The following is a 26,728-nucleotide window of genomic DNA, read 5'->3' as shown; positions in this document are numbered from 1 at the left end:
AAAACTGGGCCTTTTGTAAGTGTTGATTTATGGTACTTAACCATATTTGGCCCAATTCAAATATGAGTAAAGTGGTGCCAATTGAAACCCTGACACACTCAGACCTAACCCTTCAGACATACAGACACTCATTCTGCTGACATGCATGGGAGTCTAAGTTAGTATAAGTTACACACCACGGAGGCTTCACTCGCTCCCCTGTGACTTTAATTTACACAATCTTTGTGTTCCTCCATCTATACATTACACGGCCTTAGCCTCTCATATACATTGCAAGTGGGAATACAGCTGAGTTAGTGTAAGGGATATAAAGTGAGTTTAGGGGAAACTAACTTGCCTCAGCCCACAAAGAAAGTACAGGAGTGTGGTGTAGCTACTGCTGCATTTCTGACACACCCAGGACTCCAGCTGATATCTGTGAGAATTTAGAAAGCATAAGAAATATAGGCTCAGGCCCAATATGGCACAATGAATCCAGATCCTCAACTCCTCTGGGACTTAGGCACCTTTGAGGATCTGGGTCATGCTTTATTTCCAAGCAACAGTATTGTTACTATTGTTTTTCATATTAACGCCTGTTTATATTTTTAATGAGCGACTGTCGATTGGAACCAGATTAGATTTGCCAAATGGACATTATATGTTTTGCAAGAAGTTATCTAGTTCAGCAACACAGTTTAGCTAGATGGACCACAGCGGCCATGTTGAAAATGGCATCTTTCTGAAAATCTCCCACCATTGCATTATCACTGGAACCGTTCCACCAGCAATAATGTAGCAGGGCTGGGAGCTCTAGTGTAGACAGGCCACCTGCCTCCATCTGTGTTTTAAGTACCCACAGTTCTCGATGTACTCATTCTATGGGTCTTGTGGTCAGTGGGAGCTGTTGGGTGCTCAGCACCTCTGAAAATCAGCTCACTTAGTTAGGCACCCAGCTTTAAAAATAATGGCTAAGCCTGATCACATTATGAACGGCAAAGAACAAAGAGGAATTAATTCTGATGGTAATAGGTAAAGAATGTACTGCTATGGCAGGAATACCCAGGGTGTGCTTTACACATAGTCTTACAGCTTCTTTTCTTGGTGCAAACACTTTAAAAAAATGTTACCTTGTTATCAGCTTTGCGATGTGCTTTCTTTTGGGGGGAGCTGTGGCAAGCAGCAAAGATGCTTGCTCTCTGCCAAAGCCAGCTCTTGAGTCTGAGTTGCTCTCCGGGAACTGGGCAGCAGTGTTTGAGCTGAGATTGTGGAAGCCAGTGTGCCGTTTCTGACCATGTCTGTTCCAGGACTGATGCATACAGCGTAAATGAAGGACATATGTGGACTGTATGGCTGCTGCAAGGCCCTGTCATCTGCTACAGCTCAGCAGAGGGGAAACACTCCATAATTTTTGCACACTGTTGTATGTTTATTGAAATAAATAGGACAACTATTTTTCCTATTGTTCTTTTTTCCTTATTTTCATATTTGACCACAATTGAATGAGTGAATGGAAGTCTGTATGTCAGAGATTTGTGGGAAAGGGATTTGCAAGAGTTTTTATTACAATCCCATCACTAAATCAGATATGGAGTCACCCATTGTATACTGTCACAATTATCTCTGAAATACTTCTTTAGGACATTTTTGCCACCACCCCCCCCAGAATGGAACCGCTTGCACCAAGTAGTTGGTTGGGTTTTATTTCCTAGGGAGAGGGTCCTTCAACCCCATAGGAGATCTTCACTCACACAGCCTCCCATCCCATGCCACATCTCACACACACAGAGCTGCGCAAGGTGCTAGGCTGTCACTAGATACCGTGTATTTCCCTGGGGCAGATTATAATCATTGCTAATGAAGTGCCCTTATCAGCAGCTTGTTTGCCAAGAGGGGTGGCCGCTCGCTTGATTATGAGCATGAGCAAGACTTTTTGTTTCAATGAGAACTAGGTCGAACCCACCTGCTCTGTTTCCTTCCACCCCTGAGCCATTTGCCTTCCACCCAAACCTTGCTCTTGCCTTACCCTGTCCCTGGATAACTGCACATCAGCTGGTCAACCATGAAGGCCATGTTCCTCTTGACATCCCCTGCATGGGCACTGGTCTTTCTTTACCCCTGTGTGGGCCTATCTGCTGCGGTCGGCTTGGGATGGAACACGAAGAAAGAACCACATTTGGATGCACCTCTTTTCCGCTCCAAGGAAAGATTGGCATATCTTTACTTTGCACGCCCCCCAGGTCACTGAGGGCAGCAGCGCAGAGCCTGTGTCTGAAGGGGAATCAGCACTGAATTATTGTCCACACTCTGTTCTCCATTAGGCTATTGATTCGGCACTGGTTTCCCATCCTCTGAGTGCTGCTGCTATCAGTATTCTCAGCCCCCTGGGGCTCAGGTTATGAGTCAGCCAGGTGATAAAGAGTCACACACCAACACAGCAGGGGAGCTTGAGGCCATTGTGATAGAGGCCAGAGATGCATGAGGGGCCAGTAGGGAAGAACAGGTGGGACAATGCCCCTCAACTCTCCCAGCTATGGGCCTGGATCTTCCATAGCTGGGCATGGGTGACAGCACATTTTGTTCATTCAAGGTGCCAGATTGGCGCCAGTATTTACGTAAAACATCTGAGTCCAAAGTATGTAGTAGAAAGAGGTAAGATGTGTGTTGCATGAGTTTTATACACTCATCGCTCAGAGAGCAATATAATCCAGCAATGATTTTAACATCAGACAGTCAAGATGCTTCTGATCACTGAACTAACTACGGTTCAGCCATACACCAGACCTGACTGCATGGTAGGAACATCGGCAGAAGGAAGAGGCCATCAGGGACCTGGTTCTGGTGCCCTGGTTTTCTTCTTAGCCCCAATCATAGTGTTGAGCAGCTTAGGGTTGCTCTTACATGCACCAGCTGGTAGATGGGCCCTGAGGAGCATTGCAGGAGCACATCAGGTTCCTGCAACTTCCTGTTTCATCCCCAAACCTCCCCCTGCCCCAAGCACAGATGCTGGCTTTGCTGACCACACCTCTGCAGTCTCCTCTGCCCTGTGGGAATCCCAGCACAGGACTTGCAAGCAGTGGCATCGCCTTTGTGCCACCAGAGCATTGCAAAGGAAGAGGACCGAGACAGAAAATCTGCTCCCACGTGTAGAAGGGGCCGCAGCATGTGGCATGCATGGTAGTGAATGGAAAGGTAGTGTTATTTGCATTAGGGTAGTGCTGAAGGGTCCTGATCAGGGATCAGGACCCCGTTGTGTTAGGCACTTTGCAAACTCCTATGAAAAATACAGTAAAGTGAAGCACGTGTTTCACTTTAGGCGGATGAGTAGTTGCACTGAAGGATTTCTCACGTGCTTAAGTGCCTTCCTGGATTAGGCCTTTAGCCGCTGCACACATAAATTTCACTTCCCCTAGTTGCTAGTTTATGTTGTTGAACTGCCAAGGGAGCCCATCAATGTGCAAAAGCAAGCGTGTGATAGAGCTCTCACTTCCTGGAAGTGCAGGAAAGCCATACGCCATGGTGCTCTGTAACCCACTTTAGAGCTCAGCTTGGCAATTGTCTATGCTGTTGTTTGCTCACCCCTGGTGCTCCACAGAGCTAACGAGAACGTGCCCATTTTATTCTTCACAGAAATGTGAAATGTCAGAACATAATGGCAAGTACATTGTTCTATATACTTTCCAATGTATTCACCTGATCTGCGATTTTTATCCCCTTAGATTCCTTAGTGTTGCTGTGTTTCACCCATGGAAATGAGCAGCATGGTTTTTGTCTTACTGGGGCACAAGCTGTCACACAAGAAAATCCTGTATTTATGTCACATCCTAGTGCATTAATGGGCCTGGGATCTTTCATTTCAAGGAGTATCACAAAGCCAGGGATACCCCTGCAAGGTTGAGTGGAAAGGTGGTCCTATGGTTGGGGGCCTCCTCTTGGACTTTAGAGAGCGGGGTTCAAATCTGTCCTCTACACAGACTTCCAATGTAACCGTAGGCATATCACTAAAGCCAGATTTTAGGCAGCTAAAGATACAGGTAGGTGCCTAGAGGGATTTTCAGAAGTACATGGGTGCCTTTGAAAATCTAGCCCTTAATCTCCATATTTCAGTTTCCCATCTGTAAAATGGGCATCAAGGCATAGCCCCACCTCACATGGGTAACACTTAGTGAGATGCCCACATACTGTGGTGAGAGGGACCATATCTGACAGAGATGAGACAGCACAAATAATAACTGGACAACTCCCTCCAGGCTTAACATCTAACGAAACTCAGAAGTATGAGTTATTTTGTATCTTCTGTAAAGCCAACAAGGACCAAGTGAGCAGCTCTAGGAGAGACGTCAAGTAAGAGGTGGTCAGAGCTGAAATGAGAGAAGGACCTATGGGGAGTCTGACCCTCTTCATGGAAAGTTGGGATCTTCATCTTTATTCCTTCTTACTCTACTGGTCTTCCAACTCATTGGGCAGGTGTGGACATACCCCCCCACACACACACACACACTCACAGCCAGAGTAACACCTCCCTCTACTAGTAGTCCCATATCCTTATTCATGTTACTAATATTTTAGGGCCAGATTTTGCCAACCTTATTCACTCGGCTTATTCCCACTTGATGCTCCCTGGGGTCCATTTGCCATTCCAATGCTTCCGGAGCCTAAGGGAGAAGAAGGCACCACAGAGTTGCTACATCCCCCACTCATGTCGGTTGTCAGGAGGGGACAGGAAGTGGGAGAAGCATTGACTCCACCCCCTTCCACAGGCCTAACTGCATCAGGCCTAGCCAGAAGGGACCTTGAGAGGTCATCAAGTCCAGCTCCCTGCATCAGGTTCAACCTGTTCTTAAAAACCTCCTCGGAGGGGGATTCCACAACCTCCCTTGGAAAGTTTTTCCTCATATCTAACCTAAATCCCCCTCGCTGCAGATTAAGCCCATTGCTTCTTGTCTTACCTTCAGTGGACTTAGAGAACAATTGATCACAGTCCTTTGTAAAACAGGCCTTACCATATACAAGGGCTGTTATAAGGACTTCCCACAGCCTTCTGTTCCCCAGATCAGACATGGCCACTTTGTTTAACCTTTCCTCATAGGTCGGGTTTTCTAAATCCTTGATCACTGTGGATGTTCTCCTCTGGATTCTCTCCCATTTGTCCACACCTTCTCTGAAATTGTGTGCTGCAACAACATATTACACGCCTGGTATACAGCCTCTGCTGAGTACGCCCGTTGAAGTTAATGGAGCTACTTATGGAGTAAGCTGCTACTCAGCCGGAGTAATAGTATCTGAATCTGGCCCTTTCTGACATGAAGCAACATCTCCATGTGGATCACACAAACAAACAACAAAAAGTCTATGTCCACCTGTGAAATACGTCCTTCAATAAAGCCTCCGGGTAACCCATTTTTGACAGCAGATAAAGACTTAATTTCCGAGAGGAAGTGTGAAGTACAGTAGTAACCATTTCAAGGTCAACAACCACTGCTGGGCTTGCTATTGTATGAGATTTTATGGAAGTAATTAAAGGTTTCTTAGTGCATTGTGAAGAGCAAGGAGGTTGGAAAGGTGTTGTTTGTATTCAGAACCTAAGGTTAAAAGGTGTTTTTTACAGCAGCTTTTTGTTTTGTTTTGTTTTGCGCCCGTTGAATTGTCTGCTTTTCCAGCTCCAAACACATCTTCTTCCCACTTGTAGATGTTACCTAAGTGCATTTATTAAATGAATACGGGGGTTGTTTTCTTTCTGGGTCTTTCAAAAATCTCTTTTGCTATTGTTTCCACTGGGAAATAGAAGCCCTTTTTCATTCTAGTTTGTCAGATATTGATTGACTCCAAAAACGATGTTATAAGAACAGTAAGGGTGCAAAATCAGCTTTAGGAAATGCCAGAATTCAGACTGCTGTGCAACTTTCATTTGCACCCACCCCCCATGCATATACATGATACAGTCTGAAAAACCAGAAAGTCTATCATGTGGAATCACATAGGCACCCAGATGGCTCAGCAGCACTGTTGGAACCGTTCGATCCACAGGACCAACTTCTGCCGCTCCAATTAACACAGGTAGCAGAAGTAGGTTGTCATCTTATATGTGGGCAAGCACTAGAGGAGGATGAGACACGCTTTGGTGGTGGGTTTCAAAGATATTTGCTGACAGCACATGATGAGTCTTAGAAATCTGTTCCCAGTTTTCAACAGGGAAGTGGGCTCTTGGGAGCACAGACCCTTCTGCCTCTGTTTCCACCAGCCTGTCCCAGTCCAGTTCCTGCCACCACCCTAGCTCCTTCTGCTAGTCTCCCTGATCAACCAGTCCCAGTCTTCATCCCCACTCCCAGCTTGCAGGCCCAGGCTTCCCCCCAGATCTTTGTCCAACTCAACTCTCTGATGCCCTCCCACACCCTTCCAGTCTGGGTCTGGACCCTTCTGCCTCCTCCTGCATGCTGCCTGGCCACCAACAGGAAGCACACTAAAGCATAGGCTGGACTGTCTCCCTGCTCTCCCTTCCTGTGTTCATCAGAGAAAATGCTGCTCAGTCTCTGCAGCTCTCGGCTGGAGCATGCTCATTGCAGACAGAATCTTCAAAGAATTTAGCTCCCAAATTCTAACCCATCTCTACTGAGCACGTGCAAACTGAGATTTTTCCAAATGTGGGCTGTTCTTCATAGGGAAGGCACAAGACACATCTCTTACACCCCGGCACCCCTCCTCCCAAATGCTAAATCCCTGCTCCAAAGCATGGGGGCCCAAGAGCTTCTCAGCGAAACAGCTGGAAGAATTCTTTGAACAGGGGCAAAACAAGGCATTCTTCACTACTCTTTTTCTCGGAAATGGCTGGACCATTTTCGCTGAAACTTTCCCCCTTAAAGGATTCAGACTGAGGCAGACACCGGGCATGGAAAACTGCCACCCAAATAGTTGAAGTTTGACAAAGTTAAAAGTAATTAACAACAGGGTCTTATACTGGGAAGTGTTTGGGTAACCTTAAAGGAAGCATGTTTAGCTAAGGAACACGTATCCTAGAACAGTGGTTTTCAACCAGGGGTCTGGGGCCCCTTGGGGGGCCATGAGCAGGTTTCAGGACGGCTGCCAAGCAGGGCCAGTGTTAGACTTGCCAGGGCCAGGTTAGAAAGCTGAAGTCCCACCCCCTGGGGCTGACACCCAGGGCCCTGAGCTACATCACCTGGTGCTGAAACCAAAGCCTGAGCAATGCAGCTTCGTGGGCATGGGGCCCTAGGCAGTTGCCCTGGTTGCTACCCCACTAATGCCCTGGCTTTTATACGTAGAAAACCAGTTATTGTGGCACACACAGGTTGTGGAGTTTTTATAGTATGCTGGAAGGGATTTCAGAGAGAAACAGGTTGAGGACCCCTGTCCTAAAGGTTGGAGCTTTTCCAAGAGAAGGCAAGGATCTGGCTGGAGTTTTAAAAAATGAAGGGAGGGGAGGGAATTTGGTTTCAATAAAGTCACAGCCAAATTCGATGTGGGACAGAGGAAGGCCATAGTCCCACGAGTGAGCGGTCTCAGGTGAGTGACTGCTCACTCCTGGGGATCATAATCTGGCTCATTAAGTTTACGGAGTGTGGCCAGAGCGAAGGGTAAATTGTAGTTTTAGACTCTTGGATTTAAAAAACAAAACAAAAAAAAAACCCCTCCTGGGCTTGATTCTGTCACACTTGCTCTTGTTGACGACACCGTAAGTGGGGTTTAGCCCACGAAAGCTTGTGCCCAAATAAATGTGTTAGTATCTAAGGTGCCACAAAGATTCCTCCTTGTTTTTACTCTTTGAGTAGTCCCACTGATTTCAGAGGGAGGGGGCTACTCCCGGAGTAGGATGCTACTCAGGGTGAGGAAGGGTGGCAGGATAAATGCGTGGGGGCAGTTGGTTTTTGGATCTAGCCCCTTGAAGTGCAAAAAGAAGGAGCAAAATTATTTACTGAAGGGGGTGGGGTAGGAGTGGCACCCACACCCACTTCATCTTCTACCTTTTGCACGCGGCTATTGCAAGTGAGGGTCACTTTTCATTCCTGGGCTCCAGGGAAACTCAGCCACGACCTCTCACCCACCTCCCCCCCCCCAAAAAAAAATAACAGCGAGCTGCAGCTGGGGCCGCCGGTGGAAAAGCCAGCTCTAATCTCTCGCAAGCCCGGTGCTATCAAAGCTTGGATCAGCCTATCTAATGTAAACGGGCTTTCACACATAAATAACGTGCCACATCTGGCTCTTTGGTTTTTACGGCGTCTTAGCTACAGAGCGATTTATGGAGGGCTGGAGGGAGGGCGGTGGGGGAGAGTTGGACATTGCACCGCACCCGGCTTGGGTGCCACATGCACGGTGGGGAGTGGGGCCGGGGGAGGCCGGCTCTGCGGGGATCCGGGTGCTAAGGGGCCTGCCTGGGAGGCCGGGCACGATTCCGCCGGCTGGGAGCAGCCGGGCCTTCCAGGAACCAGCGTGTTTGCGCTTCTCCCCAATTTATGACCGCCGGCCATATGGCCAATATTTCGCCTCGCGCGTCACGCGCCGCGGAGGAAAACAAACAGCGCGGGGCAAGGCGCAGAGGGGGAGCGCCGGGCGAGCGGCCACGGGGCCGGCCCTGCGAAGCGCCGCCAGAGACAATGTGAGGGGCATTGGAGCCGGGGCGTCGCGCGTGGCTATATAAAGCGGCCCCCGCAGGCCCCGGCGCAGCAGACAGGCGCCTTCGGAGCTCGCCAGCGCCTCGCCCACCGCAGAGCCGCTCCCGGCTCGCTCCAGGTGAGCCGCTGTGCGCTTCCCCCTGGCCCTGGGGCGGGCGAGGGAGCCGGGTTACCTGCAAGGGGGTGCCGGCTGCTGGATGTAACTTTAGGGAGGGTCTAGGCAGCGCCTCAAAGTACAGAAAATGGTGGGGGTCGTTCAGTGAAAGGCAGAGCGAATTGGGAGGAACAGATGCGTCTACACGGACAGCGGAGGTGGCTGGCTGCGGGGAGAGGTGACTACGTGGCTGTCTGGCGAGATGGATGGACGGCGGGCGGGAGGGACGGACAGGTGGATGGGGAGCTGGTCGGACAGACATCGCTGTTCCAGGGGCACTGGGTCCTCCAAACGAGGTGTGTGTGGGGGGAACTCGCCACGGGTCCCCCAAGCTGGATCACCGAGGTGCAAGGTGCTATCTGGCTTCCCAAGAGGTTGGGGGGGGGAGTTTCCTCCCTTTCCCCAGATCTTGTACAAACGGACGCTGATCTCTCCTGGCCCGGATGCAGCAGGTGGGGAAGGGGGGTTCTGCTGCTGGGAGCAGAGGATGGCGCACTAGCGGTTTGCACCCGAGCCCAGCCGCTTTCCCACCGCCCCCTTCCCACGCACAGAGCCGGTTAAAGTTTTACCTGGGCTTGCGCAGTGCAAAGGTGAGCAGCTGCTTGTGAATTCCTCGGAAGAGGGGGGCGGAGGTGGCGTGGCCGGGGATGGGGGGTGGGGAAGGCTACCCAGCCCCGGGGGGGGTGCACTGTGTGGGGGTCAGTTTAACGTCTGCGAGAAGGAAACGTCGGGCTGCGCTCAGGTCTTGCTTCAGCTGCCCGCAAGAAGCGTTTGTCCTGGGGCACCAGTGCCGGGGCTGCAAGAGGGACCCGCTGGATGAGGGGAAGGTAGCGAGCCAAAGCGCTCCGGCTAGCGATTCCTTTTGCTCCAGCCCCGAACCGCCTCAGGTCATTTATTACCTGCCTGCTCTAAACACTCGAGAGATGAGAATCCCCCCACCTCCACTGGGGTGGGTGGGTAATTTCACAGCCCTAGTTGCTGACGGGGGCGCGGGGAGTCGCTTATTCTGTTTTCCTTTGCGCAGCAAAGCCCGTGCCACAGGGCGGCTGGGTGGGTTTGTTCTGTGAAAGGTCTTGGGCTGTGACTGTGGGTTTCCTGGGGAGGAAAGGGAAGCTGGTAGGTTACAGCTCCCTTCCTTGTGCCGCGGAGGAAGAGGCTGCTGGGACATTTCTCGCTTGAGTCAGTAGAGTCCGCCAGAGGATCAGGAATGGTTCAAAAGTAACAATTTGCACGGGACTGGCCCTTCCTCCTGCGCGGGGTGTCTGGGATTTCGCCTTGCTCACTTACGAGACGCGTTGGTCCAGGTTTAACCCTCGCCTTTGTATCCCAGAGCACCAGAGTGGTTGTGGCTGGTTGTTCGGGTCTGCAGCTCAGCTCTGCCTCGGAGCTGGGTTTTCCAATCAATCGGTGTGAGGAATCGATTTAAAAATCGCAAATCCACCCCCCTCTTTGCTTTCCAGACTCAACAGGAGCGAAGAGCTCCGTTTACTGTGCCTCAAATCAATTTCAGTTTCAAAATCAGTCCATCCTTTTAAGCTTGAAATATACATATTTTAAACCCATTATCAATGACTCGCTTTTAAAAAAATAAGTCCTACCTACTGGCTAGAGATACGCGAAGTAAATTCAGATAAGCAAGTGCTTTCAGCGCCGGATTTCATAAAGAAATTATAATTCTACTGCATGCAAATTGCCCTTATCAAACAGAGTTGGGTTTTTTGCCCCTTTGGAAGAAGGAGCACTTCTGAGACAGGCTGGCCACGCTTAATCTCATTGGGACACGTTTCATCATTAGAAAGATGCGAACGAATAAAGCTGAAGGCTTTGCCTGGGGGGACCAAAGATTTGGCTTACAAATAAAACAGTTATAATAGACTGGAACGGAAAGGATACGCCCCGGGCCAGACTTAAAGCTTGTACAGAAAAAATCCGCAACTAGCTGGTTCCCAGCGTCGCAAGCCACGCGAAGCACAAATCTCCCGGCTTCCCGCTTCCGTGAGTTCCGGGAACACCCTGCCAGGCGTTTGTGTGTTCTGTGATTTGGACTGGCAAAATATTTCAAAGATCTCATTAAAGTGCATTTATCAAAGTCCTAACATGTGCCCCCGGGTCTGACATAACCCACGATGTGACCGATTAGCCCACGGGGGAAAAAAACTAATTTCTATTCCAATTTCATCACTGGGGGGGGGATTGATGGCGAATTGAGAATGTGCTATCGTAGTTGGGGCTTGAGGGAGGGAAAAAACAAAGAATAATCATAATCAGGAAAAGCTCATTTAGATTCCTATGTCCTGACCACGATTTAATTGTTTCTCTGTGAGAAAGGCAAGGGCCGATTGCATTTTCACAGCCTGGAGAGCAGATTTCTCTGACTCCTTCGCAGAGCAGGCTTAATACGAGTCCGTGGTAGATCAGAGCGTATTTTTCTATGCTTAAAACACGGGTAAAGTCTTTGCTGCCGCATTTCTCCAGCCATGAAAAGAAAATCAAATTTCCCCATCAGAAACATTAACCCTTCCTCGTTATAGTCAATGAAGCCTTTTTTAACCAGTTTAAGGGGTTGTGATGCTCTGTTATTCCACAGTCTCAGAGGCGAAGGAAAACGCTGATTGTTGTTAAACCTCCAAGCAAGGATTTCACATGGCCAGGTCCTTATTTCGGCCGCCTTCCTTGTTGCTTAGACGTGAGTTTTAGGGGCTGTTATTGTTCGCTCTCTTGAGAGCCCCAGACCTTGCAAAGTGCTTTGCAAAACATAACCAGAAATACGGGTGTCAAGTCAAATAACGCGCCCATCTCGATGTGGGTTTTGTGCATAGGTGGATGTTATAATACGGCTATAACATTCTGGCTCCGAAGCCCTGCGGTTTTAAGTTGTCTATTCAAGGGAAGAGCTCTTGTATGTAACATTTTTTTTTAATCAGCAACAAAAGATGACACCTCTTAGGGATGCATCTCTCCTTTTCCCCCTGCAACATTATAAAACAAAGCCTGTATTGTTTCCTGGCACGTTTCGAAGGTGAATCTCTTCATAACAATTATCAGAAGTAGACGGGACTATGTTTTCCCTTCCCCATTGAATTCAAGTGTCTTCTATCTAAGAGTATCAAACCAAAGATAAAATAAACCTTCTCCCCGAACAAAGGCTTTGTGTCAGCTTCACTAATCCTCACCAGAGCGTTAAGGTGCAATATGTTTTGTTTGTCTGGAGTGAATGAAAAGAATTTCTTGCACCTTTGCTCTAATCAAACAATAAACTAATCCACTTGAAGGCTGTTATCTGAGATGGGATGTTGCGATGGGTTAGAGGTCAGCCCCACATACTGTACGGGGAGAAAAAAGGGACTTCTGTTAAACACCTTTTCTTTCACGAGGAGAAAATGAAGTCAAACAAATTAGGCGCTTAAAATAAATGGAAAGACCTTGTACGTTTTAATGATGGGGAAACCTTTCTGACCACTAGCCAAACTAATGCGTGTCGTTTCATTCGGCGCTGTAATACCAAGGCCAAGGAGTTGTTTTCACTGGCTCGTTCCTTGCCTGCTACAGTATAAAGGTCTCTACACACTTTAATCCAAGCCACCTCTGTTGCTGGCTCTAGATAATAGACCCAGGGTTGGCTGCCTTGTCCTGGGCTAGTGGGGGAGCAGATATTGAACAGGCTGAGCGGTCTGACAGATGGGGAAACACGTTTTACCACGCAGCCCTTGCCATGGTCCTGGCTCGCCGTTCACACGTGCCCTGTTCCAGAAATTCAGCCTGGAAATGGCACCTGTCTCCCCATGGCGCAGGGCCCCAGAGCAGAGGCTAACTCTAGCCGCGCTCCCTTCGCCGGCCATGCCTGTGTTTTGGGAGCGCGGCGGCGTTTAATGGAGAGCGGTGGCTCTTCGCCCCTCCTGCCCTCCCCGGCTGACGCTAATGCTATTGATGCTGCCTTCTGGGAGGGGGTTTAAGGGGCCCGCATTCCAGAAGCGAGTGAAAAAGACAAGATGCCTCGTGTTTGAGCTACCTGTAAAAGTAAACAGGTAAACACTTCTCCACTCCTAGAGGGCACTTGTGCTGAAGTGCCGCCACTCATCCTGTGCACACGCACCTCTCCTCTTCAGCCTCTTGCTCGGTTGTTCAAATAACCCCTCCACCCTGTAATTCCGGGGCTTACATTCAGCAGGGTCTGGCTGAAGGAGCATTCCAGCATTTTTAAACAGCAGGGTCAGCGCTCGGCTCGGATTTTCAGGGTTAGCCGAAGGCTTTGCTGCAAGGCACTTTGACTGACGCTTTGCGAGGGTGTGTGTGTATATCCCGGGATTTTATTTATTTATTTTTGTTAGGATTTGTTGATATATTTACTCTGAATAAGTAGAGATAATATTGTAAGTGGCCTCCCCTAGTTACCCATGCTACCAGTGCCAACAGGACACGGACACGGAGGTCTTGAAGAGTCTAAATATTGATGTGATCGTCCTGAAATGCCTCTATCGCGCCAGTGTCAGTGCTAAATCTGATTATTAAAAATCCCAGAAATGAGCCAACCGCTATTTAGAAACACAATTCCTGCTTAGGCGAAACGCTCAACTGGGGGAAGTTAGGGGACTTATCTCGCACGTCTCCCTACGTCCATCATGTCCTCCCTCTGCACCCTGGCCTTTCACACTGCCTGTCCCTCTCACCTAGAATCGGAGTAGGATCAGGACACAGTATAATGGGGAAGAGGGCAAAGGAAGGGTCTCGCTTAAAGGGAACAAAGAGTAAGAAATTCAGGGCGGGGGGCTATTTACAAACATCTGACAAGGGAAGCGAAAGCAAACCGAGAAAGTTTAGAAGCAGATGCAATGCGGATCAAGCGTCCACACAGTTATTAAACCAGAGCTGGGAAAGGCTGTCTTTAAATATCCCTTCCGTGGAGCTGCTAGGTTGATCTAGGCGATAGTTCTCTTTACAGAGAATCCACCACCTTGCTGCGTGGATCCATTTCATCACCTAGTCACGTCATCATCTGCAGCAGGCCCGCCTGGAAACCTTACTCCGAAGGACCTCACACCTGTTGTGTCGGCCAGGGGCTCTTCTGGCCATGGGGGACAAGCGATTCCCCTTTGTACCCTCACTAAAGCCTGTTCTGTTCTCTGAAATAAGGGGCTTCTCTCTCGGGGGAGCTTGCTTCAATGTCTCAAAAAAGAGGGTTCTCTGAAGTTGAGCTGGTCTTGGCAAATGACTGCTCCACATAATTAGGTTTGGACGCGGTCACACGTGAGCTTAAAAGGAGCAAAATGTACACCCCGAAGAGAGAGCGAGGGGAAGACGGGCAGAGAACGCGGATTAACACAAACTCATTCCAGCCCCCTTGGAGCATGAAACTGACCTTGTTAAACAATCGGGAAACTGGGCTTGATTTTTTTTTTTACTCACGTGATTCCACTATAGTTGTGGGAACTTGTCCAGAGCCGTGTTTCTAAGCTGGACCAAGCGTTCAAGATGGAGGTGGGGGTGAGGGACAAAATCTTGACTTATGGCAGGTCTTTGTGTACAAAGGAGACTAGCTGGTCACAGTCCAAATGTGCTGTTCAGCCGGTGTGTGCTTGGCTAACTGCAGCGTGATTAATGGCCCAGGAACCCTGGTTTTCCCTTTGGAAAATATTTACCTATCAGGTGATCTGCGGGAACCGAGACAACAAGTTCATCCCAGAGTGAGTGAGTGAGCGTGTGTGTGTTGTTTCGCTGGTTTCATATCGATCAAATCTCACAGGTCCTATTTACTCCTGACTTCCCTATTAGAAATCTGTGGTTAGTGTGCCCACTTTCAATTGTTCAGTCTTCCCCAGAGGAAATTCTCTACAATGCATGTATCTGCCTCCACCCCCCCGCCCCCAGAAAACTTTGCAGCGCTCTGCTACACTACAAATATTGTGCTGGTAATTCATCGTCCACCTGCGGTTTTGTTTTCTTTGCCAGAGAGAGACCCCTACAAGTCCTGCGCTGTCGTGATTGTTGAATTCTTGCACGGGTGGGTTATTATCTGAGGTGGTTTCTTTTATTGAGTCGTAGCTGTTGGATCCACAGTGCTGTTATTATTGGTGTTATGAACGATACGATTTTCACACACACACACACGCAATCCTCTCACTTTGTTTGTTTTACTGCGCTTCCTAGATGGCTAAGGAAAGTGACCAAGCAATAAATACAGGGGTAGTCCTGGATTCAATTTTTTTTTCAAAATTAAAAGGGGGGGCAAACCGCCTCCATTGCAAAGGAAAGAAAAGTCAGTGAGCATCAACATGAAGGAGTTTCCTTAATATTGTGGACGGATTCAGAAATGAATGAAGAGATAGTCCATTGAAAGCAGTTGAATGCCATGACAACTAGCAACAACCTCAGATTTATTCCAAACAGTTAGAACCCATTGAAAGAGGGCGTCAATCATGTATTATTTCGCCCCTGAAATAAATGCAAAAACTGAGCCCGGACAAAAGCTTCCAACAGAAGCCGGACATTTGTCTACATTTCGCCCATTGTCCGCAGCTTAGCAATCGGTTTGTATTTGTGTTTGCCCGGGTCCGACCACCCATGATGCGCCCAGGGCCTTGCTAAAACCCTGAGGCATTGTCACCCACATCACATACTAGATGGGAGGCAGGGTGAGGGACAGCAAAACAAACTGATCAACAATAATAACTCGCTCTGCGGTCTCTCCCCCAGCACCTCATTGAAACATGCCCAGTTCCTGGGAGGGAAAGTCAAGGCAACTTCTATCCTCTGCTCATCCCCAAAAGGGTGGGGAGGAGGGAGGAAATCCACGGGGGGGGGAATGCAAATCTCGCATTTAACTTCCAATTTTCAATCCCCCCCACAAAAAAAACCCCACAGAGATCCTTTAAAGGGCAGAACTCCTCCAGGATCGGGGCATCAAGTTGGCTCGTCCAAAAATGTAACACACACGAAAACCCACGCAAATATCACAAGAACGAAACAATAGGGCGCAGTGTCTGTTCCAGAGAGCTGTAGGAAGCGGGTCGGGGGAGGCGCACTGAGATAGTTCACTTAGTAGGTCAAAAAGAGAACAGGACCCTCAGCACAGACCCAAGGCAGGGCTCCGGACCATTAACCCCTCCCAACTGAACCAAGTCTGCGCTAGCGCGGAGCGAAGCGAGCGGAAAAGTGACGCACAGCCTGTGTACTGGAGAGATGGGGAATGCGCCTATGGAGAATTGGCTAACACATATTCTTTTAGCTCAGTTTCCTATGTCCCGCGTGGAATCGGGGCGCCCGGGGGCATTTCAGGCGTGGGGAGGAGTGAAATATGAAAGCGGCAATGAGAAAGTATTATAGATGGAGGGATAGGTGGGTGTTATTTAACGTTGCTATTTTTAAAGGTGGGTTTTCAAAACGCGGAGGCCGCTATTCATACGCCTCTCTAATATATGTGTCTGCAAATGGCTAGGAGAGAGATCCACTTGTTAAATGCCTTATTAAAAACAACCCTCCAAATTCCACCCCGAAATTAAACATCTGGCTGCATTCCCTTTCTAAGTCCCACTTCTAAACGCTGCACATCCGTCCAAATTAGCAAGTGATCTTTCTGGGGAGAAGAGAGAGAGAGAAAAAAAATAAATTAGTTCTCTGCAAACAACACTCCGAAATCGTCCGCGCCTGTCTGGGTACCGACTGATTACATTTATTGCCAGTTCGGTTGATTTCGGAGCAAACTAGAATCAATTACTTGCTGTTTAATTTATAGTACTCAGCCTTAAGCCTCAACCAAAATATTGACCTAGGAGGTTTGCATAAGTTGGTCTCTTGCCATCTTGTTTAGGTAACAACCAATAATTTGAATAGATTTCCTTTTAACGTCGCTCGCTGCAAATAGTCGATTTTCCAGCCTGCTGCAAAGCGGTTTACATCAGTGGAGAGTGACAATGAATGCAAACCATTTTTTTTTCCGAAGCAATTTGTTTAAAAGGTACTTTCAAGTGTGTGGAATATCAGGCTCCTTGGAGCTCCTTTGTATGTAAATACCCCGTGGAAAGGCCCTCCCTATCTTTGTAATTAATTGACACGTTATAGTACTCATCATGTGCTACAGAACCAATGGTGGAGACTCCAATCTCCCCCAAACCCCGCAATTTCGCATCGGCAAACACTGTCTTCATCCACTTGACTCCTAGCACCCGCCCACACGTGGCCAACCTTTGGCTTTTTTAATGTATTTTTTTTCCCTCCTCTCTGCAGGTTCATATGTGGAGACCGACCTTATATGGACTGCTCTCTCCAGCAATGGCTTGTTTTTCCCAAGCAGCAGGCAGCAGATCCGTGTGTTTAAACGAAACCCTGAAGTAAAACGCACTTTGGCATTTTTCCTGGAGTTACAAACTATTTCAGAAGCCAGTTGCCACTTGTGCTCCGTGATTTTTTCCCCCTCCGCAACAGAGCAAGGCTGTAAAATATCTATCGATATCGCAGCTGATTTTTCCTCGCTCCCCCCCACACCAGCCTTCGTGATTTTTTAAATTTTTACACACACCCCCTCACATACACACACTCTCCTCTCTTTCTGGGGTGTGTGCGGTTTGTGGGGTGTGTGTGTTTTGTGCAACAGCGGATTGACAAACTGGTGCTTCAACTTTCCTGCATAGATTTGGTCAGAATATGTCTTTGACCAACACAAAGACGGGGTTTTCTGTAAAGGACATCCTAGACCTCCCTGACACCAATGATGAAGAGGGATCCCTCGTTGAAGGAGCGGATGAAGAGAATGAGGGGTCGGAGCCACCCAAGAAATCCGGAGTTCTGGGGCAAAACCCACTGGAGGGGGTTCAAACTCTGCCTTTGAAAAACCCTTTCTATGATACCAGTGACAATCCCTACACGCGATGGCTGGCCAGCACGGAAAGCATCCAGTATTCCTGTGAGTAGTGAAACTTACACGGATTCCATGCCGCCTGCATTGTCTTGTGATTGATCCCTTCAGCGCCGCAGCCTCTAACATGTCTTCGTAAAAAATAATCATAATCAACCCCTCTGTCTGTTATGTCTTCCTCAGAGCTATTACCGGAGGCATTTACACTGGGTTGTTGCTCTCCGGACTCAAACTAGCCGCAGGGGGAGATTCGTTTGGTTTTGATTCGATTGGTATCAAAATCAGGTTTGGGGAGCCTCTTATTTCCTCAAGGGTGGGTTTTATTTTTATGAGGGTTTTTTTGTTTTTGTTTTAGAATGGGAGAGAAAGAAGCCAACCCAGCCTAGGGAAAGAAAAGCAAAAGTAATGAGCACGAACCAAGTTTGCTAAATCAAACAGAGCGAGCCTTGTGTGGCAATCTTGGATCGCCTCGGTGTAGACAGTTCAGAAATGTCTCAATGGCCGGGCGGCTGTGGTGATCAATGAAGGGACTGTTAAATTATCCTTTAAAAATCAATCCACGTACCCCAGCTCCCCGCACACACACCCACAGAGCAAATCGCTTGAGGTCCAAAGTCCAATAGATGTAAAAGAGGTGCAACATTAGGTGAGGAATATGTGATCCGGATCGATGTGGCTCTGTTGTAAAGTGTATACAGACCGACGGATGAATAGATATGTGGACATGCACATGAATGTCTACGTGTATCTAAAAGTGTGTAATTATAAATGTGAGTGTGTATGTGTGCATAGATCCATAGATATATTTATATTCACAATCTATATCATATAAAACAACATCTCCCTGTATTAATGTATGTTGATAGCTGTGCATATACACACGTGTGTCGCAGGTGGCCATATCACTGGGAACATACATGGGAATAGTGTGTTGTGTGTAGCAGTTTACTTTTCCTTTGCTGCTATGGTGGATTGTAGGAAGTAACTGCCTGTTCCTCTCGGGGTTCATTTTTTCAGGGGAAAGCCGCGCTCCCTCAGCCCAAGCGGGCTTTGGGAGTAGCTGGTGCCCCCCGGCAGATTGCCTCCCCACGGTAGGGGGGATTTCGCTGTGTTTCCCGGCTGGAGCAGGGGAGGGTAGAGAGCAGAGCCGCAGGTACCCCCAGGCGGGGACCCCCCCCCCCCAGGGCAGCGCCCCTCTGACTTATGCTCTTGATGGCCTTTCTGCAGTGCACGGGCTGGCCTCCGGCAACTCCCAGCAGGACTCCTCCAGCAAATCCCCCGACCCCTCGGCCGACGAGTCCCCGGACAACGACAAGGAGCCGTCCAGCGCCGGCGACTCCGGCAAGAAGCGGAAGCGGAGGGTGCTCTTCTCCAAGGCGCAGACCTACGAGCTGGAGAGGCGGTTCCGACAGCAGCGGTACCTGTCGGCCCCCGAGCGGGAGCACCTGGCCAGCCTCATCCGCCTCACGCCCACCCAAGTGAAGATCTGGTTCCAGAACCACCGCTACAAGATGAAGCGGGCCCGGGCTGAGAAAGGTATGGAAGTGACGCCTCTCCCCTCCCCACGCCGGGTAGCGGTGCCCGTCTTAGTCAGGGACGGCAAACCCTGCCACACGCTGAAAGCTCAGGACTTAGCCGCCGCCACTTTCCAGGCTGGGATCCCCTTCTCCGCCTATAGCGCCCAATCGCTTCAGCATATGCAATATAACGCCCCGTACAGCTCCGCCAGCAACCCCCAGTACCCTACAGCGCATCATTTGGTGCAGGCCCAACAATGGACTTGGTGAACATTGCCGAGAAAAGAGACTGCGGCTCCAAAATCAAACCTCGGGGGGGGGGGGATATGAATATTAATTATTATTATTATTAATGATGATGCATTTTCCCCCTCTCCTATTTTTCCTCCTTTTGGGGGGTTCAATTTGTTTCTCTTTTTTTTGGGGGGGGGGGTGTTTTTTGTGCGCCATGTTTACAGAAATTTTTGCGCCATGCAGTGGTCCTGTCTACCTACAACTAAAAATAAAATTAACACTAGGAATAAGACTACATCAGTATGCTCTTGTGATTGCGTAAGGTACTGTTGTGTGCTGTACAGCCGTTGTCAGTCGTATATAAAACAAGCGGAGGACGCTTTAAAATAGAGAAGTTGCTTTCCCTTTTTTATATGAAACTTTACCTATTTATGGCCATGTATAAATTCTGACGACTATTAGCGATATCTATTTTTTTGTAAATATTTGTGGTTATTGTTGCCATGCGTAACATTCAGGGCGGTGTATTTTATTTTATTTTATTTTATTTTATTTTATTTTATTCTTTTGGTTGGGTGCAAATCTTTCCCCAAATATTAAACAAGCAAACAAAATGTAGAAGGAAAAGAAATGTTGGGATCATCTCCAGCTAATCCTTGTGTATAAACCCGGGGGGGGGGCGCTGCGGGGAGGTTTTCGATTTTTTGATAGGAATTTTAATAAAAATGCTCTGTTTAAAAAAACCAACCCAGCAACCGAAGACCGTTTTTGTTTGACTTTGTGGCTAACGCGGGATCACCGCAACCCCCTCACTTTAAAGCAACATAGATCGGACTGGGTCTTTGGAGGGGGGGGGAGAGGAGCCTGCCTAGCCTGATGATATGATCAATGAGATCTTCTCTGGGTGCCAGTAGGTTTAGGGGGAATGACGGACTCTTTACTCGGAAATCCGTGCTTGGCCTGCTGCAGATTCCCAGACAACAGCTCCCGGATTAGAACTTTTGGGAGAACTTTCACTCACCCTCCCCAAACTTTCCGCAGACAGTCAGGAATCTTCTGCGTTCTGCCTCATTGTGTCTCCTTGAGAGACAAAGGCGCCGGAGTGACTTTGTGGAAATGAAAAAATAAGCCCCACCACTCACTTAAATGTGAGAGTGCCCCTTCAGCTGAGAAGCCTTTTTTGTCCAGTATAGTCTCAATGGCTTGCCTGTGCTCGGGGGTTGTTCTAAGCTGGGTGAGTTCGAAGTCCTCCTTTAGCCACCAGTGGGAGAGAAGCGGGGGGGGGGGTATAGGCTGGGGGATGAGTTCATACCCTCTTTCTGCTCCTGCGGACAGATAGCGCTTTGGGGCACACGAGGATCTCCCTGAACGCGGTCGGATTTGGATTGTAAAGTTTGCCCTAAAACCTGTTTTAACCAAACGGAATTTGTCATCTCTGTCCTGGCGACTGGCTCCCTGGAGAGACCTTCTGCGTGTGATAACACGTGTGGGGAATTTGTGGGGGTGCCGACACGTATGGGGAGTTCTCTAGATTTTGCAGGGAAGTTTGTCTAAACCGCGTTTTAAAGCAAAACTTCCTCTGACAATTTAAATGATCAGGTTAGAATATGCGTTTAAAAGACGCACAGATCCAGACAGAAAGCTAGTGTGTGTGTTGTGCGCGCGTGTGTGTTTATAGGTGCACAATTTTTGCCTCTCTCTGTCCTCTCTCCCCCCTGCATACGCACACGCGTTGTTTAGGCTCATACCTACTTGCATATGCTCGGAGCTGACCCGAAATGAACTGGCCGCTCTGTCTTGGGGAGAGGAGCTGCTTTCCAGCCGGGCTGGTTTAGCTCTTCCCGATTTGAATGCTGCCCCGTTTCTGCAAGTCTCTCTCTTGCTGTAAGCTCCCCAACAGCAGGGACAGCAGGGGCTGTGAACACGGGAAGCAAACGGAACCGTCCCCACTGAATTACCAGCCCAGCTTTTATTGAATTAAATCTGCTCGTCAACATCTCGCGCAAACATGATTATCTGTAACAAAATCGGCGGCGAGCCATAGCTCGGAGGGGAGAGCGCTGGCAAGGGGGGGTCCTTCTAGCCATGCGCGGATCTGCTTTAGGACTGGCGCCCCAGCCGTGACTGCAATTTCTTGCAACAGTGTTTGACAAACTAAGGGGCAAAGTGGGCACCAGCTAAAACTCTTCCCTGGTTTAGTCGCTTCACAGAGCTGGAGGGGGGTGTTTTTGGTTTTACTTCAGGTGGAACCTTATTCCTCACAACTCCACCCCCCCCCCCACACACACACACAAAAGCCAAGAAATGAGTCCGAGTTTCCCCAAAGCCGAGGGCAAAGCAGCCCCTTGGCCGGCAAACAGCAAGGCCCGACTCTGCCGGGGCAGGACCTAGCCTTGAAGGTGATAGTTACTCGCAAAGCTCCCCCCGGTCTCAGCTGACCGGACGGACCCAGCGCGTTGCGAGAGATCTCAACACATTTAGTGGCAGTGTTTGGGTTGCAAACAGGGCGTCTGGTTTTTATTTTTTTAAACCATCCCTAGAGCCAGGCGGGGCCGAGCTCCCCGTGAAGGGTAAATAGATTTAGGTGGTGTGTGAATAAGGGAACCCATATTACAGAGATGGACACTCCCCCCACCTTCTAACTCCACCAGCCGCGCAGAGCGGCTGGGAGGGAAACAATCACTCTCTGCTTGGACCCTATTAAGTCCATCAAGCCAGTTGTGTGGCCCTAGCCCCCCCCCCCCCCCCCCCCGGCCTTATATTTCACACGCCGCCGGGGCAGTTTTACACAGTCTATCTTTGCACAATATACAGTAGCCACCACAAAACAGCACAATGGGGGAGGCTGGCAGCGGAGGATGTTAGAGGCGTACATATTAAGGAGGTCAGAGAGAAAGAGATAACACAGGGGGGACGGGGTAGGGGGAAAGAGCGAGCGAGACAGGGGCTTTCCAACCCCCTCCCCCTGATCTTCTCTTTAGTGCCATTCAATTCGTTTATCAGGAGCAGTGCATCCCCGAGTCAGGGCGAAGTATCCTTGGGTTTTGTTCTGGCTGTCACTCGGGGCCATTGTCACCCGTGTTGTACATGCTGTATTCCATATGGCCAGCTGGGCTGACCCTCACAAAACCCAAATTGTGTCCTGCTTTCAAAACCTGCATTGTTGTCTGTGAAAGGAGGACGAATTAAAAATTCGTGCTATATCTATTCTGGGGGAGAGAGAGGGAGGGGAGGGGGAGAACCCCCCTCTCTCTTCTTTGAAGGATAACAGGGCCTCCTTTTCTCCAGCCCCATTAACAAGTTTGTCTCTCATTTCACAGGAAATTAAATTCCTGCATCTGCACGGGGCCTAAACAAATCTCGCCCATAAAATGAAATCAAATGGCAGGCGATGCACCCCGATCAGGAATTGTAGTTCCGCTGCCTTCGGGTGGCTTAGCTGGTTTTTTCTCCTCTGCAGGGAGAACAAGGTTTCATTCACAAGGGGGTGTAATGTTATGCACTGCGCAACCGGAGAACGCTGCGGACTGACCATTTTTTGTTCTCTTCCAGAGAACTGTCCCTTTCTTGAGATAGTGCTGCCTTGTTCCAGGCAGGCAATTTTGAGAAGTCGCCCTCCCGGGCCTTTCTCTGGCTGGGGCGAGGGGTGCTTGCGGTTAACAGTCTCCACCAGGGCCAGACCTGCTGGCCGTCCTTTACCTGAACTTCTCGGCATCTTACCACGCGCGAACAATGTCCTCCCCATCCATCGCGCCGCACGGCAGCTTGAGATAGGAGAGAAATAATGAAGCGTCCAAGGAGCTAAACCCAAACGGGAGGGGAGCAAACAGCTGAAGGGGCTAACTTTGTGTGTGTTTGTTTTTAAAGAACACAACAAAAATAAAATAAAATGAAGGATTTTCGGCTAACACACTCAATTAATACACGGATCAGCCTCTTTATCTCTGCACTTCCTAGGCTGGTTTGCGTGATGCTGGGAATGGGGAGTGGGTGGATTTCCTACGCGATGGAAGGTTGTTGGGGTGTTTTGGGGGGGGTTGTGTGGCATAAACTGCAGCTCTCTGGAAAGAAATCAACACGAAGAAATGTGAATGGGCCGCTTCCAAAGGCGCCTGTTGCGGGCCAGACAGATATTTTCCCCTTCCATTGCTAGGCGAGGTGGGGGAGCACATGACACCTCCGGTGGGTGATCTGTAAAAGCAGAGTCATGTCCGCCGCAGGAACGGAAGGGCGATCGATCCTGCGGGATGAGTCATGGCGTTCCCCAGCCACAACCCAATCGACGGAAATGATCGCTAAGCCTGAGCTTGAGGGTTAATTTCCCTCCTTTCGCTCGTCTCTTAGTGTCCCTCCCCCCGCGTCTATGGAGCAACTATTCAGGAGAATCAGATAACCTGGTAATGAGGTGGAAACCCCTCTAAGCCAGGGGAAGAACTGACTCTCATTACCTATTGACTGTTGGGCTTAGCCGGGACCTGGCGTGGGTTGTTCGGGCCTTTTCAAGAGGGCCGGGCAATGAAAAGCTAAGCCAATATTTACCAAGTCTAAGACCAATTCTCAGCTGTCGTTATGAAGGGGCCGTGACTGTGTGTGTGTGTGGGGGGGGGGTGTTTACACGCACGGCCCCCATTCTACCACCGGCCGCTCCCCGGCACATTCCTGGAGTGGCGGTGTGTATTAGATAGTGTAGCGGGCGCTATTTCCGGAAATATGCACTTCTGCCTTCAGAAGAGTGCCGCTCCCCGTGCCGCTGGAGCATCGCCCCTTATCCCAGCATCTGCAAATAAACCCCGCGATCTCCCCGCCACGCACGCGGGCCGCTGCTATCTGGCAAAGGAAACAATCCAGTTTTTATTGCTTCCCCCCCCCGCCCCTTGAAGACTTGGATTTTTAGGCACTGTTATTGCTGAAGCATCATCGCAAACGATCGGGAGGGGGGTCCCCTAGGGAAGGAGGGGAATGAACCATCCAGCCCGGAATCGCATTGTAATGGCACTGGGTAACCACAAGGGGTCATCAAAGTTCTTCCTTTCTTGTCACTGGGTTCCCTCCCCTCCCCAGCTCTGAACTGTCCTGATGATAAATGGTTTTCTTGCCCATTGAACATCATCTCCAGTTCCGAGAGGTGGGTGGCGGTTTTGTTCTATTTTAACAACCTTAAAAAAAATCTCACAGCCAAAAAAAAAAATTATGGAGAGAGAGAAGTTAAAAGGCATCAGCCTGATCGTCTGAAGCCAGTTCCTCTCTAAACTGTGTTCAAAACCGAAATCAACCCCCCTTCCCAGCAAGGGAAGATTCCAGTTTATTCCATTTGCTGTACTCCCTCCCCCTCTTTTAAAAAAAACCCCGCAGCTTGTTAATGGAAGAATCTGACCAACTGTGTGAGTTTATAAACAAAATCTGATCTCCTGCCGTTTTTCAAGTGTGACTCTAGTTTCAGATTCTGTTGGCTGCGTAGCAGCTAGATTTTAAAACCAGACACACAGCCACTGTGTCTATGGGAGAGCGGACTATATTCCTCCATGTGCAATGTGTGTGTGCCAACTGTGTGTTCATTTTATATATAAATATTAGAGGTGTATATAAAAACACAATCCTCGGTAGATTTCGTTATCTTGTATTTTGTCTCATTCCCATTCTCTCTCTCTGTGTATATCTGTACATACAACACACACATTTGTGGTTGTGTGTGTACATACCTCTAGTCTGCATATATGGCTGGCTGGCTCGCACACACGTAGCACAGACGAATATCAGACGCCTTTAACCATATGCTTGTTTCTGATCGATACTAAATGGCACCAGAAGAAAGTGACTGGTGGAAAAGTTCATCGTGCAATATACTTAGAGACCTACGGGCATGTAAACACGATCGCTTTAAAATTGCAGCTGACCTGCTGGGGGATGCGGGGCGGACAGAGGGGCTAGGAGGAGCTCCAGCCCACAAACAGATAGGCTGTGGTGTAGGGAAAGAAGACACAGGGTGAAACTGAGGCAAGCAAAGATTGCTGAGGTCAGCAAAGAACAGAGCGGATGCCCAGGAGAGGATTCTTTAACTTGAAACCACATTCGGGGCCCTGAAAGCCAAGAGTGATCCCACGGGGTTGGGTTTTGTTTGCCATCATAAACCCCTCTCGCTTTGAGATCAGAGCTCATGCGGCTACTAGAAAATGGCAGGGTTGCTGGGGGGGGAAGAAAGTGGGGGCAATTTGCCCCAGGCCCTGCAGGGGCCCCTATGAGAATACCGTATTCTATAGCATTGCAACTTTGTTTTTATGGAAGGGCCCCCAAAATTGCTTTGCCCCAGGCCCCCTGTATCCTCTGGGTGGCCCTGGAAAATGGCCAGCCTCTGTTTTACTTACAGATTGTCCCTTGTGTCCAACTCCAAACACAACACAAAATGGGTGGAAGACAACCGGTTCCCTGATCTACTATTATGAAGTCATCTTTAGTCACCAGCCTCCAAAAGGGAAGCAGTAATCGACTGGTAACATTGCAGCTGGAAGCTATAAAGCAAGATATGAATTCTTCCTTCTAAGGAAGCCAGCGCTAGGACAACTCATTTTTGTGTTTGGAAAAAAAAAAGTTCAAGTTCCCATTCATTAGGTGACGCATCACTTGAGTTTCAACTTCTAGCACAAAGCAAACGGTGAGGACATTTGATTTAAAATCGATTAACACACACACACACACACACACACAAACCACACTGGGTTGACTGATGATTTGCTCTGTCTCCGAGAGCCTGTCCCACCGAAACAGCCCATTCATTGCGACGATCTCCGAGCCAGGGGGCTTGTTTGTCCCTTCCCCCCGCCCCCGGTTATGGAGAAGGCCGGATTTGACTCCAAACTCGGACGAGAGCCTCCCGTGTTAGCGCTGTGTGCGAAAATCGAGAATTGGAGGGTGGGGAGGCGATGCCGCGACTGGCCGCGGGGTGGCGCAATTGGATAAGGCATGAGCAGCAGGTCTTTCTCCCCCCCCCCCCCCACTAGTGTGGATTTCCCCAGGACTTTCCAGGTATGGTACAGGGCTCCCCTTGCGATGGCTGGGCACATGGCTGTTCCCTCGTGTCCTCAGACTCCAGGCCCTAGCAAAACTGCCGCTGTGTCTGGTATTTTCTCCCCCCGCCACACCCCTTTTCAAATACCACCCTCCCAGCTGCTCTGTGCTGCTCCATGGCTGTGGTCTGCACAGGCTCTCCCAGCTCAGCTGAGAGCCACAGCAGCAAAGAGCCTTTCCAGCTGCTGGCCTAGCCAGGTGAGCTACTCCTGTCCCCAGTTAATGTAGAGGGCAGGGCAGGAGCAGGGAAGAAAGACGGGGGGTTGGGGGGTTGCCAGTAGATGGTAAAGCAGAGGGGCTTAAAGCTGGG

The 26,728-nt window shown here is 49.3% G+C and overlaps 1 protein-coding gene across 4 annotated transcripts; it reads left to right on the top strand.

Annotated features, from left to right (window-relative positions):
- The first annotated feature begins 8,857 nt into the window (after positions 1-8,857).
- Positions 8,858-26,437, top strand: NKX2-2 (NK2 homeobox 2). Of its 4 annotated transcripts, none has more exons than XM_030554318.1 (3): positions 8,858-8,935; positions 16,978-17,653; positions 18,833-20,053. In XM_030554318.1, the coding sequence occupies exons 2-3, from the start codon at positions 17,395-17,397 to the stop codon at positions 19,390-19,392; spliced, it is 819 nt and encodes a 272-aa protein (XP_030410178.1). In that variant the 5' UTR covers positions 8,858-8,935; positions 16,978-17,394; the 3' UTR covers positions 19,393-20,053. The 4 variants fall into 4 exon arrangements, with proteins under 4 accessions (XP_030410178.1, XP_030410177.1, XP_030410180.1 ...); XM_030554317.1 differs by lacking the exon at positions 8,858-8,935 and adding an exon at positions 16,032-16,089; XM_030554320.1 differs by lacking the exon at positions 8,858-8,935 and adding an exon at positions 16,634-16,708.
- Positions 26,438-26,728: the final 291 nt, after the last annotated feature.

This window comes from Gopherus evgoodei, chromosome 3, assembly GCF_007399415.2.
Source record: "Gopherus evgoodei ecotype Sinaloan lineage chromosome 3, rGopEvg1_v1.p, whole genome shotgun sequence".
Lineage (NCBI taxonomy): Eukaryota > Metazoa > Chordata > Testudines > Testudinidae > Gopherus > Gopherus evgoodei.
Note: the sequence above shows the minus strand (reverse complement) of the source record. Positions and strands in the feature narration are given on the sequence as shown.

What these genes read in the sequence shown, in the direction of transcription:
- NKX2-2 (XM_030554318.1), top strand. Translation starts at nt 17,395, where the DNA reads ATGTCTTTGACCAACACAAAGACGGGGTTTTCTGTAAAGGACATCCTA. An exon ending in GGAAAGCATCCAGTATTCCT is followed by an intron (nt 17,654 to 18,832) that starts GTGAGTAGTGAA and finishes GCCTTTCTGCAG; the next exon opens with TGCACGGGCTGGCCTCCGGC.